This window comes from Aythya marila (assembly GCF_965140915.1).
Source record: "Aythya marila genome assembly, chromosome: 16".
NCBI classification, from domain to species: domain Eukaryota; kingdom Metazoa; phylum Chordata; class Aves; order Anseriformes; family Anatidae; genus Aythya; species Aythya marila.
In genome coordinates this window covers 1,218,709-1,243,571 of record NC_139057.1, presented here as the reverse complement: position 1 = coordinate 1,243,571, position 24,863 = coordinate 1,218,709, and the positions used below count along the sequence as shown (strand labels likewise).

The 24,863-nt window shown below is 62.3% G+C and overlaps 2 protein-coding genes across 2 annotated transcripts; one reads left to right on the top strand and one right to left on the bottom strand.

Moving 5' to 3' along the window:
* Positions 1 to 425: 425 nt before the first annotated feature.
* TMEM74B (transmembrane protein 74B) lies at positions 426 to 5,938 on the top strand (the record flags this gene model as incomplete). The annotated part of the gene is made up of 3 exons (XM_082773368.1): positions 426 to 576; positions 3,978 to 4,117; positions 4,670 to 5,938. The coding sequence occupies 3 exons, from the start codon at positions 426 to 428 to the stop codon at positions 5,177 to 5,179; spliced, it is 801 nt and encodes a 266-aa protein (XP_082629494.1). The 3' UTR covers positions 5,180 to 5,938.
* A 2,602-nt stretch (positions 5,939 to 8,540) lies between these two features.
* Positions 8,541 to 14,799, bottom strand: PSMF1 (proteasome inhibitor subunit 1). The gene is made up of 7 exons (XM_082773613.1): positions 14,613 to 14,799; positions 13,695 to 13,847; positions 13,151 to 13,233; positions 12,482 to 12,667; positions 11,593 to 11,646; positions 9,755 to 9,913; positions 8,541 to 9,616 (listed from the first exon to the last, which is right to left on the bottom strand). The coding sequence occupies exons 1-7, from the start codon at positions 14,739 to 14,741 to the stop codon at positions 9,565 to 9,567; spliced, it is 816 nt and encodes a 271-aa protein (XP_082629739.1). The 5' UTR covers positions 14,742 to 14,799; the 3' UTR covers positions 8,541 to 9,564.
* Between the last annotated feature and the right edge of the window lie 10,064 nt (positions 14,800 to 24,863).

The following is a 24,863-nucleotide window of genomic DNA, read 5'->3' as shown; positions in this document are numbered from 1 at the left end:
ACGGGGTTTGGGGAGGGATGGGGCTGCAATGAAGGGCGGGAGGTGGAATGGGGAAAGCCCTGGGGAGTGGAGGGGATGAGGGGACTTAGCGGGGCTCTGAGGGGATGGGGACAGGGACGGGGGTCCCTAGCCTGTTGCTGGGGACATGGGGGGCTGTAGGGTGCTGAGGGGACGGGGGTGGTCTTCAACTGGCTGCCAGGGCCTGTGGGGACTTAGCGTGGCACTGAGGGGATGGAGGAACCCAACCTGGTCCTGAGGCGATGGACGCTGAGGAGAGCTGAGGAGAGGGGGGATTCCTGAGGGGACCGCGGTACCCAGAAAGGCACTGAGGGGATGGAGACGACTCGCCAGGGTCCCCAGGGGGTGGCAATGCCCAGCGGAGCCCTGAGGGGACAGCGGGGGGAGCTCAGCAGGGTCCCGAGGGGATGGCGGTGCCCGGCAGGGCGCTGAGGGCGGCCGCGGAGCCGGGGCTGAGGCCTGAGGGCGGCTCCCGCCAAAAGGGGAGGGCGGCGGGCGGCGGGCACAGCCCGGCCCGGTCCCCGCAGCCCCCGACCCGGTCCCAGCACAACGGGGATGGTGCTGGGGGGGGACAAACGAGCCTCAAAACCCCTGCTCCGGGTCCCGGGGGGCTTTGCTCTGCAGCCGGGGGCAGCCCCGTGAGTCCTGAGCCCAGCGTGGCAGCCGCAGCTGTATCGTGAGGCGCCCGCGGCTCCCCTGTCACCTCGCTGTTTGCTGACGAAAATCAGCCCTCGGTTGTCACCACAAGGTGTTTGCAGCCCCTTCCCAGCCTGGATCAGGGGCTGGGAGGAAGGGCAGGAGAGGGTTTTCTGTCATAAAGCCCTCCTGGAGCCAGGCATCCCCGTGGGGACATGGAGGAGCCCCAGTGACTCCCACTAATCCTGCCCGGGTGCCCAGTGCTGCCCATCCTGGGGCTGGTGCTGGAGCCAGGCTGTGCCAGCTCCAGCCTTCCCAGTGCCAAAATTGATTTACAATCCTGGGTCCAGAGCCAGCACCGGCCATAAATCAATCCCCCTAAATCACCAGGTGTCCCCACCTGCGTGGCAGCCAGCGGCTGGTGCCCGAATTGCCCAGCTGCTGCCCCTGTCCTCTGCGTCACCTTGAGCCCTGCTCCGCCGAGGGATGCTGCAAGAAGAAAGAGGCAGGGACAAAAATTCTCCTCTACAGGGCTGGATCGGGGCCCGTGGGTGCCAGGAGCCTCTGCAGGACCAGTATCACCTGGGCTGTGCTGCAAGGGGATGTTCTGGAGGGGACCAAAGGGGGACATCTGCATCCACAGCCCTCCCGGCTCTCCCCATCCTTGTCCTCTTGTCCCCTTCCCTCTTGTCCTCTGCCCGCCCGGGGCTCCAGCTTGCTGTCCCCTTCATCCCAATTTAATCATTTTGTCCCAGCAGCCTGTCCCTGTCTCCACAGCCCCATCCCACCCCCTCGCCCCGCTCCGTCTCCCAGGCTGCCTCCTCCCCTCCCTCCTCTTTCTATTTATTTCCAGCTCTCTCGCAGATTCACTCTGCGTTTTGGCAGTGCTGCCTCTGACCTTGGCTGTCTCCCTCCTCTCTGTGCTCCTGCGCTGGCAGCATCAATCTTGGCTGTCTCCCTCTCTCCTCCCCTTCCTGGTGCCAGCGCCCTGGGGATGCTGTGGCCCTGCCAGCCCCAGGCGGGCTCGGGGCAGATTTTGGGGCTGCACATCCCGCTCCCACCAGCCCTGAAAAGGTCCAGCACCCACCCAGTAAATGCAGCAGATCGAGGAGCAGCACAGCAAAAGCAGCAATGTGCAGGGAACATCGCTCTACCTCATCCATTAGCAGTGTCCTTGAGAGCACAGCTGTGGGTTTGGGGGTGCAGGAGCAGCGCCCTGACACATTGACCCTATGGCAGAGTGGGCGCAGACCCCAGTCCTAAACCACTGCTCCAGCACTTGTGGGCTCATCCCTGTCCACATATAGACTGGGCACATTCGGGTGCTTCAGCACCACAGGGCTTGGGGACCCCAAAACGCAGGGGATGACGGTGTGCATTGCTCTGCTCAGGAGCACACCGGTGCCACTGCTGTTTCTCCCAAATTCAGCAATGTTCGAGGTGGCAGAGCTCGGTGCTGACGCTCTCTCCTCCCGTCCTCGCTGCCGTCTGCCTGTCTGGTGGCACAACGTGGCCGCCTGCTCCAGATCCATCTTTTCCTGCTGATTCGGGACAATCTGTGTCCCGTGACCTACTTGTCTCTGAGCATCTTCTGCCTTCCCGCCGAGTGGGTTGGCACTGAAGCCGCTCTAAATGTGGTTAACATGTCAGGATGCACTTACATTTATTTTTAATTCTGCCTCTTTCTCAGCCCAGTTCTGGATGTGTCCCCGGGGACGCTGTGCTGGGAAGCCTGTGCCTTTCGACACTGCGCTTGGAGAGGAGACAGGAGGAGCGAGCGGGTGGGTCACAGCCACACAACGCTCACTGCAAACAAAAATTAATAAAATTGTGTGTATCCACGTCCCTGACACAGAAAAAGGGAGTAAGCAGCCCCCCTTTTTTTCCCCTGTCGGAGCTCAGGTATTGGAGTACCGGTTTCAGTCCCTTTTCGGGTGGTGCAGGTCTGCAACAGCCACCGTGTGGGCACTAACGGGCAGGGAGCTGGGGGGAGCTGTAAAGCCATGTTGTGGAGCTACACAAATAATTAAAGCAGGCAGAAAACCTTGCAGGGCACCTTGGAGGAAAATAAAGGGAAGGGAAAAAAAAGCAAGAAAAGGGGTAAAAATTATCCGGGGGGTAATTTTTAACACAAACTTTAGAGTTTAATGCAGGAGATGCTCAAGGAAGGATAATGTCGTCACCTGTCATTAACCTGGTGAGCAGTGCGGGCAGGAGCCAAGCCTCCTCTTGCCAGAGCCAGCATCTGGGTGCGTGCAGTCGATGTGCTGGGCTAAGCTCATCCTCTAAGCTCTTTGGACCTTTTTGATCAGTTTTAAGTGAATTTCACAGACCAGAGAGAGTCCCTGCTGGTTTCATGAAATGGCTGGAGCCGAGTGTGGCCACAGGACTTGTAAGGGGGGACGGGACACGGGGGGCTCGGGGTGGGGGCTGCCAGCCACATGAGCTCACCCGGTGCTGGCAGTGGCATCCACACATCAACTGGTGCGATCGCACACGAGCTGCTGAAGACGCTGAAGGCATGTGAATGTGCTGAAGGGGATGGCAACGTGATGGACAAATCTTCCCGGCAGCTCTCAGCAGCCCACCCGCTATCACTCGGGATTTACGTCCGCACCACCATCTCCAGGCACGGCTCCAGAAGCAGAAATAGCACATGTCTTATTAACAAACGGGCTGAAAGCGTGCTCCTGCCAGCAGGTCACTGCTGGGGCTCAGGCACGGATCCAGTTTCAGGTCAAAGAGAAGCGGAGCGTGTTCGGCAACATGAGTGCTCTGGGAAAAACGGGATAACGTGGCGAGAGACGGGGTGGTGGGGAGCTGGGGGCTGCGGGACTGCAGCCACCTCTCCTGGCTGGCACCACCCGAGGCTGGAGCACCCCATACCTGGCCCAAAGCCTGGGCCAAGCCCTGAAGGCTTCCCTGGGGATTTGGGGTCAGGTTTGGCCCTAGAAGGGGCTCTCAGCAGGTGGCTGGGGTGGAGCCCTCCATGCTGCAGCCCCCGTCCCCAGCCCACCTCTGCCCCGTGTCCCCAGCAGGGCCAGCCGGTTGCGGGGTGCACAGCCAGCACCCCATGGGACACATCCCGGGGACACATCCCGCACCCTTCACGGCACAGACCCCTCTCCACCGCTTTGCCCTTTCCATCCCCACCCCTCCCCACGCAGCCCACCCCGGGGTGCCCACGAGGGGAGGGTGTCCCGGTGCCTCCAGGGTGCGCACGGAGGGGTCCCCGCTGCGGGTGGGGAAGCGTTGCCCAGACGGTGCCGGTGCACAACGGGGCTGGTGTGTACCGTGTGTGCGTGTGCGTGTGTGCCCGTGAGCCCCCCCGGGGCAGCGGCTCTACGTGTGCAAGCGTGTGTGTGTGTGCGTGCAGCGCCGGGAGCCCCGCGGGGCCGGCAGCTCGGGGCACCGCCGCCCTCTATCCCGAGCCACCGGCACCGGCACCGGGCAGCCGGCGGGGGTAGGCGGCCGGGAAAAGGTTGGGGAGGGGGGGACAAACCGAGGAGGGACCGGGGAGGCAGCGGGGGGTGAGGGAGAGGGAGCGGGGCCGGGTGCGGGGACCGGGGGCTCCAGCGCGGTGCGGGGAGCGGGGGGAGGCGGCTTGGCACGGCTCGGCACGGCTCGGAGAAGCGGGGAACCGGAGGGGACAGATCGGAGCGGGGAAAGCAGGTCCGGGGTGGGGAAAGGTGGGGGGGGGGGGGGGGCACAGCCCGATTCGGGGAAAGCAACGTGGGGTGGGGGGCACAGGGACGCGGCTCCCCGGGGGGGAGGCGCAACGCGGTTTGGGGGACCCGGGTCCCAGCGGGGGGAGCGGTCCCGGGTGCGGGGACGGGGCAGGGGAGGGGGCAGAGCCCGGTGAGGGTGAGCGGGGCTCGGCGGGAGGGAGCAGCTCGGGGTTGGGGGGGGGACGGGGACACTCATCCTGCTCGGGGAGGGAGGATTTGGGGGTGGGGAACGGGGACGGGGACATCGCCACCCGCTCCGTGCGCGCCGCTCACCTCTCTCCACGCAGGGCGGCGGCTCCATGGCGGCCCCGCGGGCGGCGGAGCTGCGGAGCCCGGTCGAAACGGCGGCGACAGCGGGGAACGGAGGCGGCGGAGGGGGTCCGGGGGGGTTCGGCCCTGCCCCGGGCCCGGGGCTGGCTCTGGCTTTGGGCTGTGCGCTGAGCGGCGCGGCGCTGGTGGTGCTGGCGGGGGCCGTGCCGCGGGCGGCGCGCCCCGACCCTGCCGTGCCGGCGAGGCAGATGGAGAGGTTGGAGGCACGGGCGGCTCGGCTCCGAGCACGCCTCGATCGCTGCACCGTGGCCGGGTTGGCGTTGCTGGCCCTGGGGGGGCTCCTGCTCGCCGCCCTCCTGCTGGCCGCCGCCGCCGCTCGCCGCCGAGCCCGAGCCGCTCGCCGCGCCGGGGGCACCTACGGCTCGGTGCGCCTGAGGATGCGCAGGGTGTCGGCCGAGGGGGCTCAGGCACTGCTGGAGAGCCAGCTCAGCCCCCCGCCACCGCCCCCCGAGGGGCCGGGCTCGTAGCCCCGCGCCTCCCCGGGGTCCCCCGAGCCGCCGGCAGAAGCGGGGCTCCCCCCGCAGCGCCCCGGGACCCGTGCCGTCGCAGCCCGGTGAGGCTTCGGGCACCCTCCTGGCCGCCTCGACCCCTTCTGGGGTGGGGGTCCCGGCCAGCAGCAGCGGGGTGACACGGCTTGGGGACACGCCGCTCGCCAACACAGCCCCTGCCACCAGCACCGGGACGATGGCACCACCAAGACACCCGTGGGACGCCCACGCCACGGTCGGGCATGGACACGAGGCCGAGCTCCCCGTGGCAGCAGCAGCCGGCTCCTTCCCGACAGCCAGGGCTGCTCCTCGCCGGGCCGTAGCTCCGAATCCTCTGCCAGCAGCGACCTTTTTTAGCAATAGTTTCTTCTAAAACTGTGGCGTGGAGGTGGCACTCACACCGCTCTGGGGACAGCCAGCGTGACCGATATCCGCGTGGCAGCAGCCAGCCCCCGCCAGCCCCCAAGCCTCTGCGCCCCCCCAGCCCCACTGCGGAGAGCGGGGCGAAGGCTGGGACCCCGCTCCCACCAGCAACCCCACAACGGCCCCAAAACCCATGGTGCTCTGTCCGGGGGAGAGAGGATAACGCCCGGCGCCTCGGAGCAACGTGGTGCTTCTTCTCCTGGTTTCCAGAAGCAGCTGTGCCCCGCCGGGTGCCCGAGCCTTTGTGCTGCTCGCCGGAGCCATTGTCTGCGGCGTGAAGGCAAAAATTGCATCTCGGGAATTAAACGTGAAGCCTCATTAAAGCACAGCGTCCTGTGGGAAGAGAAATCGGTACGAGCGGGGTGCTGAGAAAGGGAAAGAATCATCCCATAGGAAAATGCAGCCCCACAAAAGGTGGCATTTGTCATGAACTGCCGCCGGTTTTTAATCCAGCCCGTAAATCACTTGCTTCAAATGTTTCCACGTGGAGACAAATCCCTCCAGACAGCCCAACACAAGAGGAAAGTCATTTTTACACGCGGTGCCACTGCCAGGGTCTGACTGTGTTTGGGGGCTTCCAGAGCATCCCCCCGATGGCTGGGGGCAGCCCGCAGCCCGTGCCCCCTTTCTCATCTTCTGCCCAGCATTTGTCCTCCAGCCCTCACAGCCGCTTCCTCCTGTTGCTGTGTCCCCCTCCCTGTCACCGTGTCACCTGCCCATGCTCTGTATTTATTGTAGGGTCTCGGGAATTAGCCCTGGATGGCTTTGTGTAGGCACTTCATGTCACACAAGTGCCCGGGCCCCTTTCCCTGGGCTCCAGCAGCGGCTGGAGCAGAACACGGCTGCCCTGAGCCAGGCACAACCACACATCACATCCCCGTGTGGCCTGGGGGGAGAAAACCTGCGGGGTCTGGGTGCACAAAAAGGGTCGGGGGGCAGATGGCACCGAGGGTGTCACCGAGGGCTGGTCCCAGCGCCAGGGCAGGGAGGTTCCCGTGGGTGCCCCAGGGTTGGGGGCTGCGAGGATGCCCCCGGGGGAGGTTTGGTCACTTTGAATAAGGAGTAAGGGGTCTTCACGGGATGAGAGGCTGAACCTGTTGGAGGTTCTGCTGGACTCCTGCGTTGTGTGAGCACAGAAATCCTCCTCGCTACTCCGGGGGGGGCTCCCCAAAAGGCTGGACTGGAAGGAGGCTGCCACTGCTGCACAGCGCCGTGCTGTGCTGTCCCTTAACTGGGCCTGGAGGGCTGGAGGAAAACCCTCGCGATTGAAATATAAAATATTTAAGGTGAACAAAGTTGTGTCGAGGAAGGAATGCCATTAAAGAGCCTCCCCCAGCGAGATCTCTAGGACTGGAGAGTGATTTGGCACCGGGGCGGTGGTGGGGACCCCATCGCGCGCGGCGGGAGGCTGGTGGCAACGAGCTGCTGTAGCAGGAGCTGCTTTGTTTTCCCGTCTGTGTAACATCCCCTGGTTCCTCCTCCCTCACACCGTCCTCGGGGCACGCAGGATGCCGGGGACAGAGCATGGCTGCAGGGTAATTAGCAGCGCCGAGGGCTCTGCGTTGGGGAGCGTGCAGCGCAGGTGCTGCGGGCTGGGCGGGACAGCAGATGGCCTGAAGGGCTCTCCAGGGACGGCAAGCCATGGCCAATAACCCAGCCTCTTTCTTCAAACCTGACGTGGAAGCACCTCCTCGGCGCCCAGGCGAGGAGGGAGGGCTGGGGCCGTGCCAGCATCGCACACTCCAGCCCCCGATGCTCTTTACAGCCCTCTGTAAAATTCACCCGAGGCGCGTTAGCCACCTCCGCCGTATGGTGGGAGCTGAGCTGAGCGGGCTGCAGTTGTTCTCCTGTCCCATTTCTTTGTCCTGCATCTCCCTCCACCTCTCCTCTCTGGAGCATGGGTATCAGAGCCCCCAAAATCCCCGAGGCTGAGGCACGAGCCTGCACCCACCCCGGCTCAACGCAAGGCGCTCGCCCTCTCCTCAAAGCCTCTCCTCTCCCACCTGCTCCCCCTCAGCTGCACGGCCCCACGAACCCGCTGGGGTTAAGTGCTGCAGACAAAAGATTGTTTATCAGGACCCGACGCAGCCTCTCCCCGGAGCTGGCTCGTTTTAATTAGCCCCCATCAAAGCAGGCTGTGTCTCTCCCTCCTGAAAGGTTGCAGCGCATGATTAATGCAGGCGGCGGAAAGCAGCCGCCTCCCGCAGAGGGGGAGCCCCTCTGATAAGGCCACAGCCGCAGCACCGAGCATCTCGGCCCCCCCACAACAAGGTTGGGGCTCCTTCTCCTGGAGGGGAAGCTGTGGGCAGGCTCAGGCTGCTCCAGGAGCTGGGAGAGCAGCAGGGACACAGCAGGGACGCAGCAGCTCCTGCTGAGGTGAGCCCTGGGGAGATGCAGGGGATGCTCCGGCTCCCCCAGCGCCAAATTTCTGCAGCCGGTCCCTCCCCGCTCCCACCTGCACACAGCCCCGGGTCGAAAATGCTGCAACTGAGCTGAAATCAGCTGTGTTTGGAGGCAAAGGCAGTTTAAAAGGCAAAGCCTTTGGGGGAAAAGGGAGAGACAGAGGGGAGCACTCCCCCGTTTTTATTTATGCCTCTGCAGCTGCACGCAGCGCAACAACGGCGTTCAATACCCCGGAGAGCCAATTACCACCAGGAGAGCAGCCGGAACGAGGGCTGGGCCGTTCTCCACTTAATTTACTAAATACAGTCTACTCGTCTCGGAAAAATGCTGCTGCTCAGGGGAAGGAACAAAGCGGGCTCCCAGTGTGAGCCCAGCACCCCAGGGAGAGCAGGCACAGCTGGGGCAGAGCTCCCGGGGTGCCTTTGGGGCTCCTCTTCTCATGGGGGGGAAAAGGGGGAAAGGGGGAGGCCAGCTGGGGCAGAGGGGTGACCCCTCAGCAAGTGCTAACACAACATGGTCGTCAGGTTTTTATTTCAAACTCCAACATCCTTCCAAGAAACCAAACCACGAGAACAAAGCATGAACCCAGTAAACTGCAGCCCCCAAACTACCCGACACGGGGCAGGCTCCAGAGAGAGCTGCGGATCCCGAGCCGTGCAGACCTCACCCTTCCTCCCCGCGCGGTCTGGTGAGGGGCAGCAGAGTCTATCCAAGCAGAACAGCACCAGCCTCACACCACGGGACTGACAGCAGGGAATGGTGTTCCTGTACAGCCCCACAGCAGAGCAAATCCCAAATCCTTCAGCTCCGCCAGGCCCAGCCAGCTAACACTGGTCCCGGTGGCCACGCCAGCACCAAACCTCCTCCTTGCCACGGTGCCAAACGGGCACCCTCCACGCTGCCTGCCTGCAGGTTTGATGTGCAGCCCCAGGACTGAAGGACAGCGTGGCTGCAGGGCCAGGAATCCCACCTCTCTCTCTTCTCATGCACATTAACAGCGTGGTGTTGGTGGCCTTCACATCCAGCGGGCACGGCCATGCAAAGCTGACGACACAGAGACCCCCTGGGACAGGCTTTAGCTCTTCGTGATGATCAGCTCTTTGCTCGGATAAAAAGCATGAGAAAAAACACCTCTGCACGGGGAACCTGCTCCCTCCCCAGCACCACCTGCACGTGTAACCCCAGCAGCGAAAGCGATGCCACCCCAAAAGAAACAGAGGAGGGAACCTGACAGCCCGGGGCTGCTCTCAGCACGCCCCACTGCTCCCCATGCTGCCCACATCTTCTGTGTGCCCACAGCTGGGTACCCTCGGAGGAGCACAGAAAGAAATAAACCTACTGCCCCCTCTTCTGTTCTGCACATATGGAAACCTTTATGGCTGGTCTGAAGCCCGGGAACGTGGCCCCGAGTGAGGAGAGGAAAAACGCTGCTGAAAAGATCAAAGTCCACCAAAGAGGGAAGCGAAGAGGGGAAAGTGCTCCTGCTCCCCGGGAGACCGCTCAGGCTGCAGCCAGCTGAGAAACCACTCGGTGAGTCCTCACATGAACATGTCGTCGTAGCCCGGAGGGGGGAGGTGGTCGGGATCTGGCCTGGAAAGGAATTGGGAGCAGAGTCAGAGCAGGAGCAAGAGCACAACCCTGGGAGGAGGAGGAGGTGGAGGAGAGGGCAGACTGCAGAGAGCATGATGAGGAACTGCAGCGGCTGCCCAGGTGTCAGCAGGCACCTACCTGCCCCTGCCAGCCCCCACGGGGCCAAAGGGGTCGAATCTGGCTCCTGGGGGGACTGCTCCTGGGGGAAGGCGGCTGGGCAGACCTGTCGACGGGTCAATGCCCGGCTGCCGGAACCCAGACCGGAGAGGATCGACGATCATTCCCCCGCTCCGACCTCTGGGGAGAGGAAAGGCAGAGAGGGAGATGAGCTGAACGAAGAGCAAAGCGCTCCTCCTGCGGCCCTGCCCACGCTGTGCCACGAGCAGTGCTCAGGGGCAGACCCAGGATGCGAACCCAAACTCAGCATCACGCCAAGGTGGAGGCTTGCACACAAGCCCAAGCTGGAGCACCAGCAAGCACCAGGTCCAAGGCAGCACTGTGCCAGCGACCCCTCACGGAAACATGCAGAGGGAAGAAAAAGTGTGTGCCTGCCTGCCAAAATAAACGCTCGGCTTTCCCTGCGTGTCCCCCAGCTGCTGCGAGAGGGGGCTGCAGCCGCGGAGGGGCAGCTTCCCTCTTCCCCCAGCTCCTTCGAGGAGCGTCAGGGCAGTGACAGTGGCTGAGGAGTCCCCGAGGAGCTGCTGGCCCTTGTGCAGCGCTGCAAGGGCTCGCAGAGCCATCCGGGGCTGCCGCCAGCCTCTCCAGAGCTCTGCCTGGAAGTCATTTGCTGACCACGGCGGCTCCTCGGAGCTGCCCCACGCTGCGAGCGCCATTCCTCATAGGCGGCTTTGTGCAAACTCAGCTGGAGCCTCTGGACACCGCTGCCATCATACAAGTCATTAACAACTGCGCTAATGAGTTCCATTACGCCAGGCTGGCTGCCCAGAGAGCCCCGGGACAGCCAGGCCCCACGAGCATATGCCTGGGAGTCTGGGTCTCCAGCCCCAGCGCTGGCAGGTGTCAGCACACAAATCTGCTTCCATTTACCGTCTTTTTTGTCCTTTTACAGAGAAACTTCTGATGAAGGGCTGGAGGCGGCGAGAGAGCGGGGTCCCCCCCCCCACAACTGAACCCCCTCTCCTCATGCTATCGGGTTTCCTTCCAGCCACCCAGGCTCCAGGCCTCTCCCTCCAGCAGGGCAGGACTTTTCGAGCTGGCCCTTTTCTAGCCAAACCCGCGGAGAACCAAGTCTTGCAAGAGGGGAAAAAATGCGATCCCCACAGGAGCGTGGTTCCAGAGAGGACTCCCCTGGGCTGCAGGGCACTTTGCAACAATTCCAAGGCCTGTTTTCTGTCTGAGGCTGTGCTTTTAACTGGATTGACGGATGACAGGTTCTCCTCGCCCACCCAAACCAAAGAGCCAGAGAGGAATCTGTGAAGACGAGTCCCCCAGACAGCCTGGGTGGAAGCAGGGCTTCCTCCAGCATCCCTACTCTCGAGTGCCTCAGAAGAGCCTGGAGGCTCCCAAGCAGGACTCGGCAATCTGTGGATTTAAGCCTCCCCTTCTCCAGACTGCTGGGCTGTAGACGCAGCAGCTGGTAACATTTTGAATTAGAGGCTTACATCCACTTAACGACGTATTCAGCTTTGATTTACTGAAGGAATTAGTGCATGGTAAATGAATACAGGCTGATTATTAAACAGACGCAGATTGCAACCTATCATCTATGCAAGCGACGGGATCCTGTTACGATATTAGAACCACATTGAGGTTTAGGAACCGTCCGTCCAACCGCTGTGCGCTGAGGAACCGTCCTGCTGCCGCCCGCCCTCGGAGACGCTTCGCGGGATGCCTGAGCCAGGCGGACCCCGGCTGTCTGAGGAGCAGCCCCAACCTCCCCACCCTTCCCCAGGGCAGAGCAGGGGACGCTCCTCTTCTCAGGCACGCGAAGCACCGCTTCTCCCAGCCGCACTCACCCGAAAGGGTCCAGGTCTTCCCCACCGACAGCAAAGGGGTTCAGGGGGCGAGGCCTGAAACAGAGCACAGAGTGAGCGAGGAGGTCGGTGAGGGGCTGACTGGCCCCACCAGGAGCGAGCAGGCAGCGTGTTTGGTGCTGCTGTGTGCTTAGAGGAGCCTTCCCGACAGCAAGAGCAGCAGCTCTGCACGGCAGGACCCAAAAAGTCTTGGGACCCGTGGGACCGAGCGGGCTCTGGGAGCCGCTCCGTGCCCAGACACAGCAATTCCCTGCTCCGGGGTGCAGCCGGGTGGGGATGTCGGTGCGCACGGCAGGCTCGCGGGAAGCTTGCAGAGATGAAGGGAGCCCTGCTGCTCCCACCGCTCCGGGCTGCAGCTGTGGATGCTGGCAGTTTCCATGCCAGGGGCTCCCCGAGCAGTGCCAGGCTCTCCAGCGCGTCCCAGGCAGCCACACAATGACAGTCCCGCTTCCAGGAGCGTGGAGGTTTTGGGGTGGCGAGCCTGCAGCCAGCTGTCACAACTCCTTGCCAGCAGTATGTGCCAATAACGCGGTTTCAGAGCCATGCCCAGCTCCAGCCTGTCTGCCCACGGGCGTGCGGGGCCTCCCCAAGGAGCAGCTTGCACCCTGAGCACCAGCAGACAGCAGCGGGGCCGAAGAAACAAGAGGTGCCGTACAGGGCAGAAGCCACAGCCGGCTCCCTAGGGACAGCGGAGCCACCGCAGCGTCTCTGACTTGCAGCCAGAAGGGATTACAGCTTGTGAGGGAAGAGAGGGGGGAACCTGCCCAGCACACACGAGGCATGGCTGGGCACAAAGGGGCCAAGGAGGGGTGATGGAGTGGGTTATGCGTGTCCCCTGTCCTCAGCTTTGCCAGAGGAAAGAGGCACTCACCAGGACGGCGCTCTCGTGCCTGCAGGCTGCCGAGGAGGGGCCATGAGGGGGTCGTAATCCTTGGGCAAGACAGGGTCCTCCTTCTCTGCCTCGGGCTCCTTCTTCTCCTTTTCTGCAGGGCCCCCGAGGGGGGTGATGATACCCGAAGCGATTTTTGCCCTCAGCTCCTCCATGTTCTTGTACACCCTGCAGAGAGGAGAGGGGAGGCAGTGGGATGGGGACGCCACGGCACCCCGGGGTGAGGGTGCTGGACGGGCTGCAAGGGGAGAGGTGAGGGGATGGACATGCCCGAAGCGTCCCTGGCACAAAACGTGCCCCCAGCTGGCAGCACGGAGGGGATGGGAAGGGGCAACAGCACACGGCAGCTCTGAGGCCCCAGCCCCATTTGAGAGGGCGGAGGTGCCTCCACCCAGCACAGACAGGCAGGCAGTGCTCTGGAAATAAAAGCTCCAGGCTGATCACAGCTTGTTCACAGGTGGCGTGGCTGTCCCGTGGGCTATCACCCAGGACCCCACTGTCTCCTGAATCTCTCTTGCTCTGCCTCTGGATTTGTACAGGACAGAAAAGTCCTCCAGGCTCTTCCTAGCCTGGTCTCTGATTCCATCGGCCCCCCTCCCTACGCTGGTGGGACTTTTTCTCCTGCAGAAAATGCCAGGGAACTGCGATTACTTGTGGAAATCATCCAGGTGCTCTGGGTTGATGTAGTCGGCCACCGCCAAGGTCACATCTGCCACCTTCTGAGAAGTGCGATCCTGGCAATAGACAGGGGAAGGAAGGTGTCAGCAGCCAGGCAAAGCTGGGCCTAGGGCAGGGAGCAGGCACAGCCACAGAGAGGGGCTCAGGACATGAGGAATGAGCTCGCCTGTTTCCTGCCCACGTCTCTGTGTGGTGCCTGAAACCCAGCAACAAACAAACTGCAGCGTACAGCAAGGCTCTCCCTGCTCACTCCCCCAGCCCGGAATGCAAAGGTGAAAGACCAAAATCTCACGGCACAGCCAGAGACAAGAAGCTGTGCCATGGGGCAAAAATATCCTGGGCAGGTGCTGGTTGGGAAATGGTCTGCAAACACATCCCCTGATGGAAAAGGGACGCAAAAGGGGCAACTCCCAGGCCAGAGTCAGTCCCTGCTCATGGTGGGGGAGGTGGAATTAGATGATCTTTAAGGTCCCTACCACACCTGCCAATTCCCACAGCGACCAGCCCGGGTACTCACCATGACGTTAACGATCATACTGTCCTCCACCATGATGGCCTTAAGCAGCAGCTCACGGGCATCATCTGTGGACTTGTAGCGCAGCGTGTACACCTCCTTGTTGGCTTCCCAGCCAGCGGGCAGCAGCTCCGACTTTCGTTCATCAGGACGTGGCTACAACAGGACAGACGTGCTGCTGAGACCCTGCCCACCAGGTAGAACAGAAGAGGGCACAACCACCCCTTGTTGAGTAGGAACCAACAAAGACCCGGACCGGTGGATGATGCTCTTTGTCTCCTGGCACCCTGCAGCTCCCCAGCGTTTCGTGGCTGTCACCTTATTTGTCCCAGCCCCACAGCAAAGCAGCTGGAGGATGGCACTGCCCCAAACTGTCCCCTCCTGAGGTAGTGGGGGACTTCTCTCCCAAACCAGTGCCCTACAGCCCACCACTGCCCCCCATACCACGTCAGGCACCCTCCTGGCAACCCCCAAAACCAGGCTCCTGACCCCATATCCCCCTCCTCAGCATCAGCACACCCACAGCAATATTCCTCTCCCCCAGTACCACACTGTCCCCTTCCCTGGCCTCCCACTGGGACCCCCCCAACCCAAACCCAACAGCAAACCCCTCCAGCCCCGTCCCCCACCCCAACACTACACCAAACCCCCAATGGGGTCCCCACCACCACCCCAACCCCTCACTGTACCCCCCACCACCCGGACACCCCCCAACAACACCCGGGAGCCTCCCTCCTCGACTCCCAAAGCTCCAGACCCCTCCGGTACCCTCACACCCCCCAGCGCCCTCCCCGACCGCGGCGGCCGGCCAGGGCCCAGCGTGGGCGGGGAGCGGCGCCAGGAAAGTCCGAGGCTCGGCGGGGCCTAGCGCAGCGGTCGGCCGGGAACGGGAGGCCCGGCCCGGCCATGCCCGACCCGTACCTGCTCCCCGGCACCGAGGCAGCGGTAGCCGTGCCGAACCAGCTCCCAATGGAGGCCGCAGAGCAGCGCATCTTGCGGCCGGGACACGGCGGCCCGGGCCGAGGCGTACAGCGCCTCCAGCCCCGCCATGGCCGCACCGAGGAGGCGCGGCCGGGCCGGGCCCCCGCCCTCCGCCGGGCCGGGCCGGGGCTGAGATCCCCGGGGAGAGCCCGAATCGGGTCGGGGAGAGTCAAAGCGGGCCGGGCCGAGCCTCACTAGGGGGCCCCCGTCCCCTGCTTTAAGCCCCGGGGCTGGGGTGAAGTGGAAGCCGCAGGGAGCGAGGGGCAGCGGTGCTCCAGGGCCGGCCCCCTCGCTGGAGGATCACGGCGTGGTTTGGGCTGGAAAGGGGGCAGACGTTGTTAATTATTAAGATTAATGTTGTTAAGACCACCCCTGCCGTGATCAGGGGCATCTGCCCCTCTGTAGGGTGTGCAAAGCCCCCTCCAACCAGACTGTGAGCCCTTCAGGATCCACAGCTGCCCTGTTGCAGCATCTCACCCCCTTCAGAGTGTAGTTTATTCCATATGCCCAACCTAAATCTGCCCTCTTTTGCATCAAAACCCCTTGTCCTGTTACTGCAGGACCTGATAAAGTCTTGCTCCCTCTTCCGTACATGCCCCCTCTGTATGTTGGAAGGCTGCAATAACATCAGCCTGGAGACTGCTCATCTCCTGGCCAAACAACTCCAACTCTCGTCACTCTTTTCTCCATGTTCATGGCCTCCTCCAGACCTCCTTTATCAGGTCCATGTGTGTCTTGTACTGGGACCCCGAGCTGGATGCAGTACTCCAGGTGGAAAGCGGAGCAGAGGAGGATCACCTCCCTCGACCTGCTGGCCAGGTTCCTTGTGATGCAGCCCAAAACACAGCTGGCTTTTTGGCCTACAAGTGCACACTGCTGCCTCATAACCAATTTTTCACCCATCAGTAGCCCAAGGTCCCTCTTTGCAGGGCTGCTCTCAGATTGCAGGGAGGCTAGGGTTTTTATTCCCTGAAAAAAATTAACACTTCTGCATGCCAGGTCTGTGTCACTGCCTCTCCAGGCTGCGGACGTGGCAGGGCTCCAAGGGGGCTCCATGTGGTGGCACCAGCCTCACCGCCTGCTGTGAGCAAGAGGTGCCCAAAGCAGCCACGTGGTTGGGAATTTTGCCTGGTTCCTGCTCCCTAACCCCGGACTCTTCCTCACCAAGGATCAGCCTGTGACCAAAACATTTGCTGATCCAGTTATTAAAAATCTGGAAGAACCTGTGGCTGTGCTCACGTGCACGTCCCTATTATTTCCCTTGGCACCCAAAGGGACCAAAAGTGCAATCAGCTAGTGACAATGTTATTCTGGTTCTTTCCACATCTCCTTTCCCTGTTTATAACACTTGAGTTCTCCTTAAAGTTGCCACTGAGCTATAGTCAGGGGCTCTGTTTCCTGGCCCCGCTGTGGCCTGGGGCTGGAGCCGGTGTCTCTGGCGTGTCCTCGATGCGGGTGGCAGGAGGCTGGGGCTGGAGCGGTCCTGGATGAAGCAGCCTCATGCCAGGGAAAGCCATCATCTGCTGCTTTCCCAATCTGAGATCTAGCTCCTTTGGGGATGCTCTGATTCATCTTGACTTCATTATGCGTCTATTAATTAACTCACACTGTCCGCTCTTTCCATTTCCCCCTCAAGAAGTCACTGAAGCTGAACAATTGACCACAGACCATCCTCACTGCTCAGCGCTGCCCGTTCCTGTGAATCATTTCCCCGGTGGCTGTGGAAATGTTGCACCTCTTGCTAATGCCCCCGTCAGTCCCGGCTCCTCAGAGGACACCCATGGCATGGAAGCCAAGAGAGCCGAGCTGGCCAGGTGGGAATGGGCAGGAAATTAGCACCAATTTCCACAGAGCCAGGGCTTCGCAATAGGAATGTGGGACTCAGCTCCTGCTTTGCTCATTTGTGAGGTGATGGGGGGAGTGTGGGGAACAGGATGTGTGTTGTGGGGCTGTCAGACTCATATGGTCCCGGTGCCTGTTGGGCAGGAGCTGCAGGAGCTGCGGGAGCCCTGTCCTGAGCCCTGGAGAGCCTCGTGGGGTGGTGGGTGCAATGGACTGGGTGCCAAGCCAGCCACGGGGACATGGGGACACAGGGACACGGGCTCGGTGCAGCTGGACCTCGCTGCCCATTGCTCTGGGAATGGGGTCTGGAGGGTGGGCAGCTCCTGGGGGCTCGGGGCTCTCCTGGGCAGGCTGAATCCTTCTGGGGGTGGCTTGAGCAATGCAGTCCCACGGATGTGCCTGCTTCATCTGATCGGGATTCAATGAGAACACCAGGAAATGCTGGAGCCGGGGCTTTTCCATTGCGGGGCCTGTGATTCACGGCCAGGATGGGGACCTGGAGCTGCCTGCAAGTCCCCAGATTGGTGCCTCCGTGCTAATGGAGGCCAGCCGGGCACATGAAGACATTAAGAGACTTTCTGGCTCCGTTTTGTCCAGCAGATCCTCCAGCGGGGATGAAGGCTGAGATCCTCTCCACCCTCACACCAACCTGGGGCACGGCCTCCTGCATCCCCACGGGTGCCAGCCGTGCTGGACCACACACGAGGGGTAACTGGGGGTGTCCTGGGGAGCTGCAGGAGCAGGGCTAAGACCCCCAAGCAGCCCTCTGATGGGGTACAGCAGGATGCCCTCCCTGCATCCCCTCCCCAGGGCTGCATCCCCCATGCCTGGGGCTGCCCTAAATCAGAGCTGCCCCTGCCGAGCCCATGGTGCCCGTCCCCCCTCGTCCCTCCTTTGCCCCAGCTCCTGGCTCACTGCAGCTCGCTGATGATGAAAACCTCTGGCCACATGAAAGCGGCTCCCCTAACGCCGGTCTCGCAGCCTGCAAGCTACGTGGGAGGCAGCGGACAGCACAGCCTGGGCCGGGATGCGGCAGCCAAGTCGTTAATGAGGTGACGAGGATTGCAGAGCCGGCTCGTTAGTGCTGCGAGGCAAGCGCGTCACGTCGGCCGCCGCAAACGCTGGGGCCGGCGTTGGAGCAGGCGAGGTGGCCGGCGGCTCTGCACCGCATCCTCTTTGTGGGCTGGTGGAGCAGAGCCGGGGGCAGGAGCGATGTGGATTGAGCCACGGGAAGCCCCCGGAGCAGCCAGCGCCCTGCGCACATCACACGTGTTCCTCAGGATCCACCGCTGGATCTGGCAGGAGCCAGTAGCAATCCTTCTGCTCCCGGTGCTGGAAGTGCAGAGGAGCCTCGTGTGGCCCTTCTCCTCCCTCTCTAACCCAGGAGCAGCAGCCACGGGGCCGTGGAGAGCTGCTCTCGGCAGGATCTGGGCCTCGTGGTGGAGGGAGAGGAGGCAGGAGCCGGCCGGGCACCGGCAGGTGGAGGGGATGCATCAGCCAGGGCTCACCTCCGTCACACAAACCACAGCCTCCCCTGACCTTCATACTTTCCCACTGCCTCACTGCTCCCGGTGGATGCGCCCACTGCAATGTCGTAAGGAGGAGGAGAGGAAACCGATTTCCCAATCGCCTGCAGCCCGTGAGCCCTCCGTGCTGGGAAGGGCAGCCAGCACGGCCAGGGCGGCTGGCTCACCGGTGTGCCGTGCCATGCCGTGCCGTGCCGTGCCATGCCATGCCGTGCCGTGCCGTGCCATGCTGCACCACGCTGGGCCACGTGCACCAGCCGTGGCACGGGGCCGGGCAGGAGAAGGCAGCGAGGGGCCACGGCCAATTCCTGGCTGAGATTCCTGCGAGCAGCCACGGCGGCTCCGCGGGCGTCGGGAGCTGCTGTCATTTGAGAGCATCGGCCCGCCCTTGGGTCGGCGCGCTGTTTATCCTTTCTGCGGACGGGGAAACCACTGCACATCACCTGGCTGAGGCCGAGCAGGGCTGGGTGCTGGGGGATGGCTCCTGCTGGGTGCCCACATGCAGCTCCATGCGCACGGAGCCTCCCCGGCAAGCAGCCCGAGGGATGGGATCCCCACTCCTGAGCCTGCTCCACTGTTTGGCCCTCCTCCACGCAGCTCTGCTCAGCCACCCATCACCTCCTGGCATGAGAGGAGCCACCAGAAAGTGGCCAAAATCACCGTGCCAAAGGGCTGAGGATGGGACGGGGCACCGGTGGCTCGTGCTCCTGGAATTAGTTTCGCCCTTCACTTTCTTCCTTCGTTTCCTTGAGAGGGGAGGTAGTCGCTCGGTGAAAATTTGTCCTCCTCTCTGTTTCCCCCAAATTCCAGGGAAAGATGACACCGAGGCAGGAGAAAGGAGCTTTTTCTCTGCGGAAGAAATTCAAACCACATGCGGGCGGGTTCGCCGCAGGAGCAGGAGGAGGGACCAGGCTGCGGGAGAGCAGGCTCTTGACAGCGATGTGAAACGTAAAGTCAATTAGCACTTTCGGGACTCTGAACATGCTCGAGTGCTGCGTTTCAGGCAGGCATAATCCCTGTCTGAGGGATGTTGCCAATAGGCTTTGAAAATAATTAGGAAGCCCAGAGCCCCAGTGCTTCCCAGAAAAGGCTGTTAGCTCTGCGGTGGAAACCTTGCTTGCAGGGAGCGCATCGCGCAAACACAGTCCTGACTCATCAGCTGGAACTGAGCTCGGTTTTCGGGAGGTTAACTGGCTGCAGAGTTATCCCAGATGGGGCTCCTGTGCTCCCTGCGCCTGCCTTAATTCTAGGGATGCCCCACACACCTGAGAGGAGCCGGGGCAGCTTTGTGGGATTTGTGTCACCCAGAGATACCCGAGGGGCAGCAGGGATGGGGAAACTGAGGCACGGCGCTCTTCCAGCACCTGACCCGGCAGCCTGGAGGGCAGCAGCAACCTCAGCCCCCCCGACACCCCCGCCTGCAGCCTGGGCAGCCGCCGCCGTCCTCCTCCAGCTCTCGGGGGACCTCGGCCATAGATCCGCACGGCTCGGGACAGGCTTTGGAGGAGGAAAACAAGGCCATCAATCACCCTTGCTTCACTGCAGCCCCAGCCCGCAGGCAGGGCCGGCTCCCATTGTGCACAGCCGGGGACCCCCCCGCATCAAAGCGGCCCCGGAGGGCAGCGCCCTGCCCGCCAGCTGCCGCCTGCGCTCCCCGCGCCGCCTCTGCCCCCGCGGCCACGCCGGGCACCGGGGTGCAAAACCAGCGCCTGCTCGGCACGGCGGGGGATGCCCGAGGCCACCTCGCTTGGGGACAGCATCAAAGGCACAGGGGATGCTGCTGGGGAGCAGATCCTGCTATCTGCCCCTTCCCTCTGCCAGGGTGAGGAGGAGGAGGCTGCGGGCAGAGGTGCTGCGTGCGGAGGAAGAGCCAGCCTCGGCCCCGGGCTGCCGTCGAGCTCGTCCCGGAGCGCTTTGGACGCCACGTGAAGGCCCCCGCTCCCCTCAGCAGAGCCTTCCCTTCGCAGTTTCTTCCATGACACACGGTGGTTGCTTCCTGCGGCTCTGCCCGGCGCTGCTGCAGACAGTACATTCGGTTTGGGATGGCGCCTGCAGCTCCCCAGCATTTCTCTCTCCGTCTCAGGCACGCACGGATGGTATGAGGCAGCGTGCTCGGGGAGTATCAGCTTGCCCGCGCCGTGCTCTTGGGCAATCGCTCGCATTTCTTCTGGGGAGCTGGTGGCAAACGGCCCCAGGTGGAAAAGGCCCAGTGGGGGCTCACAGTGGGGTCGGGGTAACCGCACGGGGCACAGGGCACAGCACCCCAACACCCCGAGCGGTGGGTGCAGCAGTGCCACAGCGATTTGGGTGCAAAACCCTGAATATCCTCAATGTCCACATTAGCAGAAGGATGGGGAGACCCTGCCCGTGCCCCCCCCAGCAGGAGGGAGCAGCCCCACTGCCTGTGCCCACCGGGTTTCGCCCTCCCCGTGCGCACGGGGAGCTGAGTTTGCAACACCCTGGGACCAAAGCTCGTCCCTCTGCAGCCTGGGGCGCAGGCTCACGCATGGTGTGCAGCAATTGATGTCTTTTCCAGCTCACTAATTAAGACATAGAATAAAAGTTATTATAATGCGAGGCTGTGTGCTTAAAGGGAAACTTCTCCTCGAGGTGCCAGGTATATTAAAAGAAGGGGGAGAGCAACAGGCGGCGAGGGAGGGCTGTGAGCTGGGAAAAGGGCACGAGACACAGCGGAGACACAGCGGGGATGGGGGATGCAGCACCTGCGTCCCTCACCTGCACAGCACCTCTGGGGACCTCCGGGGACCCCAATGCTGGTGGCTGTGGGGTCCCAGGCACTGGGGGGCAGTGGGTGGCTGTGCCCCAGGCATCGCAGCGAGGGCAGGAGGCCCCCTGCTCCTCCTTGTGCCCAGAGCATCCCCTGCGGGGCTGACATCCTGGCACGGCTCATCCCGATCTGTCCCAATTTTCCCTTTTTTTAACTGGTAGGAAACTGCCCCAGCAGGGGCTGCTGAAGCAGGAGCACTCCTGGCACCACCGACCTCTGGGGACGAGAGGGTCCACGGGGTCTGGGGGTGCTGGGGCTGCAAAAAGCCCCCAGCTCCTGCACCCAGCCCCAGGGGTGTAGGGAGCCCCCCGGCAAGGCTGGGGGTAGCCCCCGGCCCCCCCGCCCACCTACACCGGGTGCCTGCAGCATTTTGCACTTACACATGTAAAGCATTAGGATTTGTTTAGAAGCCTTTTATTGTCGTATTTTGTTCTTTATTTCCTACAAATTAAATTTGCTGAGGGATATGTGCGGATTGTGAAATTATTATGAGAATAGTTCCTCTGGGTTTTTTAATTTCCTTTGTATTAAATTTTTTTTTTTTACGGGCTTTAAAAGACTATGAAAAATTCACCAAAAAAAAAAAAGAGGAAAAAAGGAAAAAAAAAAAGAAGTAGGCATACCAGGGAGGGAAGGAGAAGCTCCTGGGAAGGTGACCAGGCTGGAGCTGGGAGCAGCCACTGCTGCCACCACCACCAGCACCAGCCTCCCTCCGTCGTCCCTGCGGGGTTGGCGATGCGTTGGGGCTCGGTGGGACGAATCCGGCAGCCCCAGCACCCGCCGTGGTGGGACCTGCTTCCCCCAGGAGCCCTTTCCACACGACAAAGCCCCAGTTCCCCGAGCTGCAGGGAGCCAGGAGGGCGCCCGGCCGGGCTGCGCCTCCTGGAAGCGCTCCCGAGCCCTTTCGCTGCCGGGGCGCACGGCGGCGGCGGCGGCGGTGGCGCAGCCGTGCCACCCTCCCGGCCCTCGCGTCCCCTTGCTCTGGGTGTTTCCAGCTTATTAAAATCGCAGACACATTTTTCATCTCTTTATTTCTGCGACTGTCATCGTCATTGTTTCGGGCTGGTGCAAATTGGGAACTGGCCGTCCACTGACGCTGCTGCTCCGCTCCAGCCGGCAGCCGCCCTCGCCCCCGGGATGCGCAGAGGGCCCCGCGCCGGAGACAGGGACGGGGACAGGATGGGGACAGGGACTGGGATGGGGACAGGGACAGCACCATCCTCCTGCCACCGCTTCCCTGGGAGCTTCTGAGCCACGGCAGCAGCATCCCTGTGCCCGGGGCACTGGGGACGTGAGCCCCCTTCCCTGATCCCTGCTACCCCGGCCAGAATTGCCACCGTGCGCTTCCCCGCACCAGGAGGGAGGGGATCGTGCTACACCTCCAGCTGGACGGGACGAGCTGGTGGCTAAGGAGGACATCAGGGACTCTCCGTTAATAACGAGGGAAAGGAAGAATTCAGTGAATGCGTAACTTAAATCAGGAGGGAGAAAATGCCAGGTCTGCGCGCAGCCAAATTGTCGGGTTTGGTGGGGAAGGGAAGGGAAGGGAAGGGAAGGGAAGGGAAGGGAAGGGAAGGGAAGGGAAGGGAAGGGAAGGGAAGGGAAGGGAAGGGAAGGGAAGGGAAGGGAAGGGAAGGGAAGGGAAGGGAAGGGAAGGGAAGGGAAGGGAAGGGAAGGGAAGGGAAGGCCCAACACGATGTTCCCTCTGACCACCACATCCCTCTGCCCTGCAGACCTCTCCCTGGGTGCTGAGTCCTGCCCAGCTCAGCTCAGCTCAGCCCCGGGCCCTGCTGGGGAACTTGGCGGAGCTGGTGGGGAGGGCTGCAGGGCAGAGCAGGGCTCAGCTCTTGATCCGTTCTAGGAAAAGAGAGGACGCACCAGGAACTTGCTGAATTTCCTTCTCGAAGCCTTGGCTGAGCGCTGCTGTGTCTCTGCAGTGACGTTCAGACCCTGGTGACGCTGGGGACTGAGTCCCACCCTGCCCACATCGTCCTGCCCGGCGTTTCCTCAGGGACAGGGCAGCGCGGGGTGCTCACCACCTGGCTCTGCCCATCCCCAGTGCTGCTGCCACGAGCTCCAGCTTTGGGAAAAAAAAAAGTGCAATCGGAGCACACCCCAGGAGCCTGCTTTGGGGAGCTGGAGCCTTGCCAGGGGTCAGCTGCACCTTTGGGGGTGCCCTGGCCCCATTTATCACTGGGGTCACAGGGTGGTGGCTCATCCGGGACCAGGGACCCCAACCATCGCTCTCCCCGCCACGCGCAGGCAAATTCCTTTCTCATGAGCAAGAAATATGAGTTCTCCTTTTTTTTCTTTTTTTTTTTTTTTTTGTTCAGGAATAAAATATTTTTTAAAAATGAAATCAAAACCTATTTACTTCTTTGTGGTCTCAGTGGTCTCCAGCCGTGTTTGTTTTCGTCTGGAGCTCGACGCGGTGCTGCCGGGGCGCCTGCAGTCTGTGCACGGCCCCGAAGGGGCGGCGATGAACCTGGGTGCCCCCGGCCCCGCTGCCCACCCCGTGCCCCCACGGGCAGCCCGGAGGCTTCACCCCACGGGGGTTTGGTGGCAGAGGATGGGAGCGAAGGGTTTTTGCTGTGTGGTCTTCCGAGGGGGGCTCAGATCAGGCAAACAGCATTGTTAAAGAGCAGACAACGTCGGTAACCTCTAATTATCCCCTCTCCTCGCAGGAGGAGGCGTTTTGCACCCGGGGGAGGCCGTGCCACACATCGCCCTTTCATCGCAGTGTGATGGTATTTTCCCCCAGCGCTGCTGATTGGAACCAGCCGAGCTCCCGCAGCGCGGCCCTGCTCCGCGCCGCCACCCCGAGACCCCCCAGGGGCACCGCCACCCCCCCCAATGGGACCCCGCTTTGGGGAAGGGCTGACACAGCTGAACCAAAGCACGGCCCCGCATGGAAATGCCCCTGACTTTGCAACGAGGTGGTGTGAGGTTGGTCCCTGTCCCCATTCCATCCCCATACTTGTTCCCATCCCATCCCATCCCATCCCATCCCATCCCATCCCATCCCCTCCCATCCCATCCCATCCCCATCCCCATCCCCATCCCCATCCCATCCCCATCCCCATCCCATCCCATCCCATCCCATCCCCATCCCATCCCCATCCCATCCCATCCCATCCCATCCCATCCCATATCCCCATCCCATATCCCCATCCCCATCCCCATCCCCATCCCCATCCCCATCCCCATCCCATCCCATCCCATCCCATCCCATCCCATCCCATCCCATCCCATCCCATATCCCCATCCCATATCCCCATCCCCATCCCCATCCCCATCCCCATCCCATATCCCCATCCCACCCCATCCCACCCCATCCCATCCCATCCCATCCCATCCCATCCCATCCCATCCCATCCCATCCCATCCCATCCCATCCCCATCCCCATCCCCATCCCCATCCCATCCCATCCCATCCCATCCCATCCCATCCCCATCCCCATCCCCATCCCCATCCCCATCCCATCCCATATCCCCATCCCATCCCATCCCATCCCATTCCATCCCATCCCATCCCATCCCATCCCTACCAATTGTCTCAGCCCTGAGCGGTGCCAGGACCCCGTGGCAGCAGGACCTCAGCCCCAGGTTTCCCATAGGTGCCCCAGTGCACCCCAGGGTGCCCAGGTGCGTGCGGGAATGTCGGGAGCTGAACCATCAGATAAATCCTGCTGAGAACTGTGAGGAGAGGCCGGGACACGGGCACGGGGTGACACCGTCCCTCTCTGCCACCATCCCCGCTGTCCCCCCAGGTGGGGAGCCGTAAATACCCCAAATACCGCGGGGAGGCCGGATGGCACGCTAAGAGCGCCCAGAGTGAGTGCGTGGCAGGGAGGAGGGTGGGGATTTGTGGAAACGTACTCCTCCTGGCAGACATTTTTCCTTCATTTAATCTTTTTTTTTGCTCAGATTCCCAAGCGGAGAATTCTTTCCATCAACTAGAGCTTGCTGGAGCAGCTCCGCTCCCGGAGCACCGTGGGCACCGGGGACCCGCCAGGGCTCGTGCCACCGCGTCCC